The sequence below is a fragment of the Columba livia genome, chromosome 1, assembly GCF_036013475.1.
Source record: "Columba livia isolate bColLiv1 breed racing homer chromosome 1, bColLiv1.pat.W.v2, whole genome shotgun sequence".
Classification (NCBI taxonomy): Eukaryota; Metazoa; Chordata; class Aves; order Columbiformes; family Columbidae; genus Columba; species Columba livia.
Window position 1 is genome coordinate 191,691,215 of NC_088602.1, and position 10,082 is coordinate 191,701,296.

Here is a 10,082-nt window from a genome sequence, read left to right on the forward strand (position 1 = left end):
AGAATATACTTACAGAGGAATGTAGGCTGGGAGTAACGGTTCTACAGCAGAAGACCCAATAGACCACAAACTGAACAAAGCTGTATACAAATTAAATGTCTGTGTGTCACAGAATCACAGAATGTTAGGGATTGGAAGGGACCTCAAAAGATCACCTGGTCCAATCCCCCTGCCAGAGCAGGAACACCTAGATGAGGCTACACAGGAATGTGTCCAGGCGGGTTCTGAATATCTCCAGAGTAGAAGACTCCACAACCCCCCTGGGCAGCCTGTTCCAGTGTTCTGTTACCCTCAATGAGAAGAAATTTCTTCTCAAATTTAAGTGGAACCTCTTGTGTTTCAGTTTGAACCAACTGCTCCTTGTCTTACCATTGGTTGTCACCGAGAGGACCCTGGCTCCATCCTCCTGACACTCATCCTTCATATATTTGTAAACATTAATAAGGTCACCCCTCAGTCTCCTCTTCTCCAAGCTAAAGAGACCCAGCTCCCTCAGCCTTTCTTCATAAGGGAGATGCTCCACTCCCTTAATCACCTTTGTTGCCCTGTGCTGGACTCTCTCCAGGAGTTCCCTGTCCTTCTTGAACTGAGGGGCCCAGAACTGGACACAATATTCCAGGTGTGTTCTCATCAGGGCAGAGTAGAGGGGAAGGAGAACCTCTCTTGACCGACTAACCACCCCTCTTCTAATACACCCCAGGATGCCATTGGCCTTCTTGGCCACAAGGGCACAGTGCTGGCTCATGGTCATCCTGCTGCCCACCAGGACTCCCAGGTCCCTTTCCTCTATGCTGCTCTCTAATAAGTCATTCCCCAATTTATACTGGAACCTGGGGTTGTTCCTACCCAGATGAAATACTCCTTGCGGTAATGAAGACTAACCACACTTTGTGGACTGCATTAGCAAGAACATAGCCAGCAGGTCAAGAGACATGATTATTGCCCTCTATTCAGCACATATGAAGCTACATCCGGAGCACTGTGTTCAGTTTGTTCTCTCACCAAATAAAAGAGAGACTGAAAAGAATCAAGTCATTAAGATGGCAAGGAGCTTGAACATACAAGGAGGTTGAGGGACCTCAGAATACCAATATTCTTGTCAACTTTAATGGGCTTTTACTGCTAGAGTATTCTTAGCAGCATTTCTTATGGTCATACTATGCAAACAGATGCATTTTGATAGTACCATCGAGAAGACCTACAATGGCTATAGGTATCATATATATTAGAGTACGTTAATGCCACAGGTGCAGTACCTGATGATGTGCCACAGCAAACTTTGAACTGGGTTCCATACAAGATGTTGAAAGTTAGCCTGAAGGCAGTACTGTCTCTGTGCTGCAAGCAGAAACTTCCATGGATCTTCCGTATTTCTGTGCCTGACAAACTCATGCGTGCTCAGGGACTGTTGCACAGAAAAATGTTTTACAAAACATCAAAGAACAAACTGGCATCCTACCCATGAATGATTTTCCATTTATAGTTGCAAAGCCACTGCTAGAAAGGCCAAAACTAGTTTATAAAACACTTCTGCAGCTATAATTGTTTAGGACCACTGAACTGCATGTTCCAAGCCAGATCAAAAGGAGCACCACAAACCCATGAAAGGCTTATGTGTAAAGACAGGGTAAATTCCATGTCTGGGATCCATCTGTAATTCTGTCAAACCAAGAGTTCTTGTAGCTGTATACAAATTAAATGTCTGCCTGCCAAAATTAAGTGAACGAAGAACAAATACCCTCTTATCACTTTTTTTTACAGTAACTACCTTGTTTTCTTTAATGTTAACTATAAATACCCTTCATTTTACACTTCTGTGAAAATACAAAATAGATCAGGAGTTATACCAATAGCAGACATTGATCCTGGTCTTTTTTAGATATCATTTTGCTTCAAACATAGATGTGTAAAGGTATGCTATATTCTTCTGACTCCAAGTATTACAGCTGACACAGCAGAAGATAATGTAGCTTAAACTCAACAGGATTTGGGGGAAACTGCATATTTTCTTAAACAGGCTCAAGGCAAGTATATCACTGATTTACCAGAGACTGACAACACAAAGATAGTTTTAAGAAATTCAAATGCAGTTGGAATGAAAAGGCCTGATGGTTTTACATTCACAGAGTAGTGATACATGCATGATCCTTCTTGCTTAACAACATAAAAAAATAGGAATTAACAACTACTTGCAGTGTTAATTCCCTAAATAATTAGCACTCATGCATATCAATATTTAATGCCACTTTTCTCTCCTTAAAAATATTTACTGTTTCAATAACCAGAGATTTCATATTGGAAATGAGAAATATTTCCTCTCAATTTAAAAAATACTCATAACAAGCCACTGACAAGAATTACAGCAAAAGGCAGATACAGCTAAATTCCTTAAAATAAACCTGGAACATGTATTGTGAGATCATGAAATTGTCCTACTGTTTGTACTTGTTTACATTTCAGGAGCAATGAACGTAAGTATAGTATGCATATGCCATTATCTGTAGAAATCTGGAGAAACTTGCTAAAAAGTTATTTAATGTGACTAGAGATAGCCAAAAGGCAGGATACTTAACACACACACAAAACCAAAAACAACAACAACAAAAAACACAAAACAAAACAAAAACAAACAAAAAAAACTAACCACACACACACACAAAAAAAAAAAACCAAAAACAAAACAAAACAAGAAACAAACAAAAAGTACTTTCTAAGCACTTTCTTATTTCTTTATCTGATAAATCCAAGTCATTAACATGAAACCTCCAAAATACATCAGCTGCTCAATAAATGGAATAGTTTATTTTGGTTCCTCTGCAAATACCATGGTCTATACGAAAGGCAGTAACTTTTATAGCCCAACTGATCCAGCTTCAAAAAACACATTCTGGGACATGAAGGGTTGAAACTGCGCCTGAAAACTTGACCTTTACATCAGCTGGTCTATCTAATAAAAGATATTACGGCTCCCTAGAAGCCCTTGCTTTGTTTATAGCCATGATTGCCTGAGATTACAGCACTACTATTATCAGACAATGCCAACTGCAAGGCTCTCCCAGTGCCCGGGTGGGAAGGACTGCCAACTAGTCAAGTGATTGTCCAAAAATACCCTCACGTTAGGGATCCCTGTGCAGCACCAGTATCTCCAACCTCACTGTTTTCAATAGAGGAGATTTGAGACACTCCTGTTATGCACCTGGGACTGTGGTGCTGTAACAGGGGTGGCAGTGTCAGGGATGTGGAGGTGCTGACCACTTGTCTGAAAATGTCGCAGTATTCCCCGGTTGAGCTTTGGCCTCGCACAACACTTCTGCACTTACTCGCATCCACGTAGTACTCTAGGTAGCTGCTGGAACATTTATTAACAGTTATTATTGTTTCCCACCCAGCACAGCACTAATTAATTTCTAAATCATTGGCCCGGGGCTTTTGCTGGACAGACACCGGGCAGGGGGCCCTCGGGCTCTCCTTTCCCCCCGGACTCTCCCAGCTGCCTCCCTCTCCCCTCAGGAGAGGCCGGTGCCGGGGACCCCACAGTGGCAGCGCCCCAAGAGTCGCTAACGGCCACCCCGGGACCGCTCCGGGCGCGGAGGCCGAAGCCTCGCGGAAAAGGGAGCCTCATGGAGAGCCGCTGTAAATGCCTCGTCGGAAGAGAACGCTTAAAAGCCGCCTTGAACTCGACCGGGGAGGGGGAGGCCGCCCCGCCGCCGCCGCACCCCTATTCCTGTTGATGCAGCGCCCCCTGCGGGGCAGGGCGGGCGGCGCTGCCGGGCGCCCGAGGCGCCGCGCACCCGAGCAGGCGCCAGGGCCGGGAAACAAACAGCGTCGTGTCCTTTCGCGGCGCCGAGCGGGGCGGGGGAGGGGACGGAAGCCCTCAGCTCCTCCGAGGCGCGCCGCCGGGAAACCGGCGCCCGCCGTCCCGCCGCAGCGGCCCCGCGGGGCTTCCGCGCAGGGGAGCTGACTGACAGAAGCAGGCACGGAGGGCAGGCGCCCGGCGTCCCCCCGCGCTGGTTACGCCGCCGCGCTGCGCCGAGGCTAGGCGGGGAGGAGAAGCGGGTCACGTTTTATTTCGGCGAGCAGCAACGTTACGAACAAGCGAGCTCTGAGCCGCCACGCCGGGAGCTGCCTGCACCGCACGCCGGGTCTGCCGAAACGACGGCCCGACGTGCCCCGACGATGGCGGCGCCCCTCCCCCGCGGGGCCCCAGACGCAGCGTCTCGGCCGGCGCGGAGCGGAACGGAACGGAACGGAGCGACCTTCCCGCAGCCGCGGGGCGGGGCGGGGCCGGGCCCGGCGCGCCGCGGCATTCCCGCCCTGCTGCTTGGCCCCGCTCCGCCGCATGCAAATGAGACCCCTCCTCATTGGCCGCGCCGGTAGCCCTTCGAAAAGACGCCTCGCGATTGGCCGCGCAGAAACGTTAACGCAAATCGGAGAATCTCCCCCCTCCCGCTTTTTTTTTTTCGCCGCTAATGAGTGATGCGTACTTGAGACAGCCTGTAACTCTGCGCGCCAGTTACTACAAATAAGTAGTTCCCAGCCCCCCGCCCTTCACTCGCCCGCCCGCACTATGGGGCGGGACAGAAGGCTGCAGTCCCGGCCGCCGCACGGCGGACGCCCCGGCGCAGAAGGGAGGGGACCGCTGGGGCGGGGGGGAGAGGTGTTTCCCCCTCCCCCGCGGAGGGATATCCTCGGCGCGCTCGCCGCGCTCTGCCCGGACCAAAATATTGGGCGTTAAGAGGCGGCTCGGCGGCGCCGCCGGCTCAGAAGCGCGCGGGCAGGCACGGAGGATCCTGCGCGCGCCACGGCTCCACTGCGGCGCTCAGCCCGCTCCCCGCTGCGCTGGCCCCCGCAGGGGCGGGTTTCACGCGTGGCCCCGCAACGTCCGGACCCGCCTGTCGCCGCGGACGGCTCTGGTTCTGCCTGCGTGTTTCTGTGCCCTGAGAGGCTCTCGCCGGTTAGAAGAGGAGCGGCGCCCTCGCCGACTGCTTTTCTCCGGAGGACTTCGTGCGACCGCCGCGTGGATCTGTGCCGGCGGGGACCCCCGAGGACTCCGTTGGTGCTCGCTCTCGGCCAGGGAAGGAGCCGCAGAGACGGTCTCGGCGGCCCGCCGCCCCCAACCGGCTCCGGAGCGAGGAGAGCCGCGCCGCGTCGCCGAGCGCTCAGCCGGGAGGACGCCGGTGGTGCCAGCGCGGGGGACTCGCCGTCCCCCCTTGTCGGAAGATGTTGCTCTCCAAGTTCGGCTCGCTGGCTCACATCTGCAGCCCCACGAGCATGGATCACTTGCCGGTGAAGATCCTCCAGCCAGGTACGGCGGGACCGGGACTGGGGTGTCCCCCTGCGAGCGGCAGCGCGCCGGGCGGGGCGCCGTGCTGCCCCGGGGTGCGTGGGGACGGCGCCTGGCAGCCCCCGAAACTTCGGGGTGCGTTTTTTTTCCTTTTTTTTTTTTTTTTTAATTGAAGAAGACTACTTATTAAAAGAAATATGTAGAATTAGGGCAGCGCACACACGTCCACCAGGCAGAGCATTTTGAGGCTTTTAAAAAAATATTTTTTTTTTTTTTTTTATTTTTGGTGAAACGCGGCTGCGGACATTAACGCGGTGTTTTTCCCTCTCGTTTCCTCAGTGAAAGTGGAGAAGGAGCCTTTCGATAAAGTCTACCAGGTGGGCTCCGTGCTGGGCAGCGGGGGATTCGGCACCGTCTACGCAGGGAGCAGGATCGCCGACGGCTTGCCGGTGAGGCGCGGGACCGCCGCACAGCGCTTTGCGGGCGGCGGGTGGGAGCGCAGCGCGGGAGGCTGCGGGCGCGGCCCGGCGGGGCGCAGGCGGTCCCGCCCCGCCGCTCACGGCGCCTCCTTTCCTCCCCACTCCGCAGGTCGCCGTGAAGCATGTGGTGAAGGAGAGGGTGACCGAGTGGGGCACGATTGTAAGTACCCGAGGGGGGCTCTCCGGGGGTGCTGCGCGGCCGTGGGGCTCCGCCGCGGTGGGGCTATTGTGTGGGCGGCGGGGCCCGCCCCGCTGGCGCGGCCTCTGCGGTCGGGGGAGAATTTGGCGGGGGTTCGCCGCCGCAGCGCCGCGCCCGCCCCTCGGACTGCGGCAGCGGCGGAGGGGGCCCGCCGGCCGCGCCCTCCTCCCCGCCCTCCCCTCTCTCCCTTCCCTCCCTCTCCTCCTCCCAACCCCCTCCTCTCAGTCGGGGGCGCACCGGGCCGCGCCGCCCCCCGCTGACCCGCGCCCCCCTCTTCTGCGCAGAGCGGCGTCATGGTGCCCCTGGAGATCGTTCTCCTGAAGAAGGTGGGCTCTGGCTTCAGAGGAGTCATCAAGCTGCTGGACTGGTACGAGCGGCCCGACGGGTACTTGATCATTATGGAGCGGCCCGAGCTGGTGAAGGACCTCTTCGACTTCATCACAGAGAAGGGCGCCCTGGACGAGGATACGGCCCGCGGGTTCTTCCGGCAGGTGCTGGAAGCGGTGCGCCACTGCTACGGCTGCGGTGTGGTGCACCGGGACATCAAGGACGAGAACCTGCTGGTTGACCTCAGGACAGGCGAGCTGAAGCTGATCGACTTCGGCTCGGGGGCCCTCCTCAAGGACACAGTCTATACCGATTTCGATGGTACGTGCCGTTCCCGTGCCCAGGGCAGCCCACGTTTGGCCAGACCCCCACATGCCTCCCAGGGTGATGCCCTTTCTGTAACTGCTGCTTATCCCCTTTCTGGCACCTCACAGTAGCAAGTGGTGCCTCTGACGCAGGGGTTCATATGAGGTCTACTGGTAATGGAAACCTTTGGACCCGAAGTAGCTTAGGGGTGTTCAGTTGCGTAGGAAAGAAGCGATTCCAGGCAGTGACGCAGCAGTTTATATTTCCATGCCTTGGAAAAAGCTTTTTTTTTTTTTTTTTCCTAGAGGGCGATCTGTTTACATGGAGGCTTTTCACCAGTGTCGGATGTTTCCATGTGTGGAGATGCAGTTTTTATATGCGTTGCTTTTTTTAACTTCAAGCAGTAGCTCTCCCCCTCCCTTTCCGCCCATGTCCTGGAAATCCCGCATTGCAGATTTTAAAGCGATGGGGATGGATTCGCTCCCTCAAAATGTCTTGATACTGGCTTCAGGGCCGGGCTCGGCACTTTAGGGATGGGAAAGCTGAAAATAATCCTCCGTGTGACAGGAGGGAGTATTTCCCCCTGCCCTTTGAGCGTGACTGATGTAACGAGGGACTCTTTTCCCTCCTCCCCCAACCCCCCCCTCCGTTGCCGCACTCACATCTGTTTGTTGTGAAACCCGAAGCTCCGCTGCACGTGACCCTGGCATCACAAATTCCCGGTTTTGTTTGGTATCCAAGGAGCCCGCGGGCAGCGGGGGGGGCGGGTTGGGAAAAGCTGCCGCAGAGAAGCCGGGCGGGGGGGAGGCTGTTAAAAACGTAGAAATCGTAAGCGTTTCTGTTTTGTTTACTGCCTTGCGGAATTGGATAAAGCAGATTAGCCCCGTGTAAGACGGGCAGACCGGAGTTTCACCTTCTTGCTGCCCTCTCGTCTCCTCCCCGCCAGCCCCCTTTGTCCTTTTGTGTCTATTTTTGGTGTGATGCTGCAGACGCCACGTGGTCAGTGAAAGGGAGCTGCCTCAGTACACAGTCAGCTGATGGGGCTGTGTTGTTTCTTGCAACAAAATAGCACAACCGGATGGGCCAAGTCTGGTAATGGTGTAACCCCGCAGATGACCTGAAATTACACCACTAATGGCTTTGGCCCATAAGAAATATGAAGCTTGTTTTGTTTTTTTACTCCCAAATAACAAGTTTATGAATTTCATTTAGCTCTACTAGGAGGAGATGAACAATGGGGAAACACTTTTAACCGTTTGTTTTTTTTCCCTTTTAGGAACGAGAGTATACAGCCCTCCAGAGTGGATCAGATATCACAGATACCATGGGAGGTCAGCAACAGTATGGTCTCTGGGAGTTCTTCTGTATGATATGGTTTGTGGAGACATCCCTTTTGAGCAAGATGAGGAAATTTTGAGGGGACGATTATATTTCAGGAGAAGAATTTCACCTGGTGAGTTGTATAGGAGTCAAATGGGATTTGTTTTGTTTTGTTTTTCTTAGTCCTGTACATTTGAATTTGTACAGGTAGGGAGGGATTTTCTTCAAGGTTGTCTTTTCACTTCCCTAGTCTAAAATTGCTTTTTTGTTTGTTACAGAATGTCAACAGCTGATCAAATGGTGCCTTTCACTGAGGCCTTCAGACAGACCAACACTTGAGCAAATTTTTGACCATCAATGGATGCACAAATCTGAAGTAGTGAAGTCTGAGGACTGTGACATAAGGCTACGGACCCTTGATACTGATGTATCTAGCACAAGTTCAAGTAATGAGAGTCTGTGAATTACTAAGGACCTCGCACTGGGAGGGGAGCTACAAGCAGAAAGACCACAGTGCTGCTGCCAATACGTAGGAGGGGCTAGAAAAATGCATTCATTATTCTGTAGTTGAATCTTTGTCTGAGGGACTTGATTTTATTTTCCCCCTTTGCTGGTTTCTGCTTTGGAATGAGAGATTTCCTTTGGAAACGCTGATGTTTGGGAGTTGCAGGCCAGTACTTAGTCAAAGACTGACCTTATTAAGAAAGCAGTGACCTCTTGAATACATGGTAAACTTTTTTGCTCTCATAGAGCCTGGACTAGATTTTATTTGCTTTTGAGTGCCTTTTTGAAAGCTGCTTCAGTGGGACTTTCTTTTTTGAGCTGTGTATGTCCAAAGAAGATCCAGTTCATTATAGGAATTTGCTCCCTTTAGACTCAGTGCTGGAGGAAGCAGCTCCTATGATGCATTGGAGAACATGTTCGGTGATTGAATGAAGTAGTCCCATCCACTGGTGATGGAATACTTGAACACAGACATTTCACTCCTGCCCCCAGCCCTTTCCAAATCCAACCCACCTCTGCTGCTCAAAATATTTCCTATAGCCTGCCTGCACAGAAATATGAACAGGTATATCAGCTTTTTTATCAGAAACATTTATTCATGTTTCCTTTTATCATCTCTACCACTGGGCATGAGAAGCCCCTTTCTCAACTCCCCCTGGCCTTTTGTCACCCTGCGAGTCTTAAAGTACGTATGGGCATGTTGAATGCACAATCAATGCAATATTCAAGGACTTTACTTTTTTTTTTTTTTCCCCATACCTGTATAATGTGTTTCTGTAAACCTGGTTTTTCCCATGTATTATACAGTTATTTATTGTTTGGAGTTTAGAAGACCTCCCACAGGTTTCAGCTGTGGCTATTTATTTGGTTAATTTATTTGGTTAGAGTTATTCAACACTGTGCTTTCCCCTCCTTCTCCCCATGGGAATTCTAGTGGTTTGCCCATGGCACTTTTTTTCTGCATTCCTGTTACTTTTGTTTAAAAAAAAAAAAAAAAAGACAAAAAAAATTCTGACCTTTTCAATTTTTGTTGGAAGATGGAAAATTGTTGTACAAAGTCTAATTTAAGGGAAATAGAATGACTTTTTAAAGTTAGTCAGTATGCCTTGTGTCTGGTATTATTGTACCAGAAATGTAAAGTAATGCTGTTTGGAAGGGTTTTAAATTATTGACATTGTACAGTCTCCGTGCATTGGCTCTGGAAGGTAGAGTGGCAGAGTCATAAACCTTAATTTATTTTAATAGCTGTGTTTCTGTGATCTGGTTGCATTTATGCAGCTTGGATTTGGATTTTTTTCTTCTGTTTAACAGTGTGAAATGTATGGAGATCATATTTTTTATACAGGTATTTCAATTAAACTTTTTTTGTATATAACAGTTCTGTGTTTGTGTGCTCACTTTTATCTTCATGGTTATTCTTGGTGCCAACTGAGGAACACATTGTTACCCTCTCTAGATACTACAGGCCTACAGCAGCTGACCTGGTCTATGCATTTTGGAAGAATTAAGCAATCCTTCATCTTGACTGTATCTACTTCTCAATCACTGTATTTGGTGTTGAACTGGAGAAGGTACACAATACAACTGTACTAATGGCCTACAAAGAAGGGAATTGGCCAGTAATTGTGGGATTTGTAATTCTGTAAACACTAAAACAACTGAA

The 10,082-nt window shown here is 50.6% G+C and overlaps 1 protein-coding gene across 2 annotated transcripts; it reads left to right on the top strand.

The window, feature by feature from the left end:
• The first annotated feature begins 4,762 nt into the window (after positions 1–4,762).
• Positions 4,763–9,796, top strand: PIM3 (Pim-3 proto-oncogene, serine/threonine kinase). Of its 2 annotated transcripts, none has more exons than XM_065048939.1 (6): positions 4,763–5,305; positions 5,624–5,733; positions 5,873–5,923; positions 6,247–6,610; positions 7,872–8,048; positions 8,194–9,796. In XM_065048939.1, exons 1-6 carry the CDS (start codon positions 5,221–5,223, stop codon positions 8,376–8,378), a joined length of 972 nt encoding a protein of 323 aa, XP_064905011.1. In that variant the 5' UTR covers positions 4,763–5,220; the 3' UTR covers positions 8,379–9,796. The 2 variants fall into 2 exon arrangements, with proteins under 2 accessions (XP_064905011.1, XP_064905012.1); XM_065048940.1 differs by having other exon boundaries at positions 4,961–5,419.
• The last annotated feature ends 286 nt before the right edge of the window (positions 9,797–10,082 follow it).

Bases quoted from the DNA above. Each gene is read 5' to 3' on its own strand.
- PIM3 (XM_065048940.1), top strand. From the start codon at position 5,221: ATGTTGCTCTCCAAGTTCGGCTCGCTGGCTCACATCTGCAGCCCCACG. The intron at 5,420-5,623 runs GTGCGTTTTTTT...TCGTTTCCTCAG, and splicing joins GCAGCCCCCGAAACTTCGGG to TGAAAGTGGAGAAGGAGCCT. The intron at 5,734-5,872 runs GTGAGGCGCGGG...CCCACTCCGCAG, and splicing joins GGATCGCCGACGGCTTGCCG to GTCGCCGTGAAGCATGTGGT.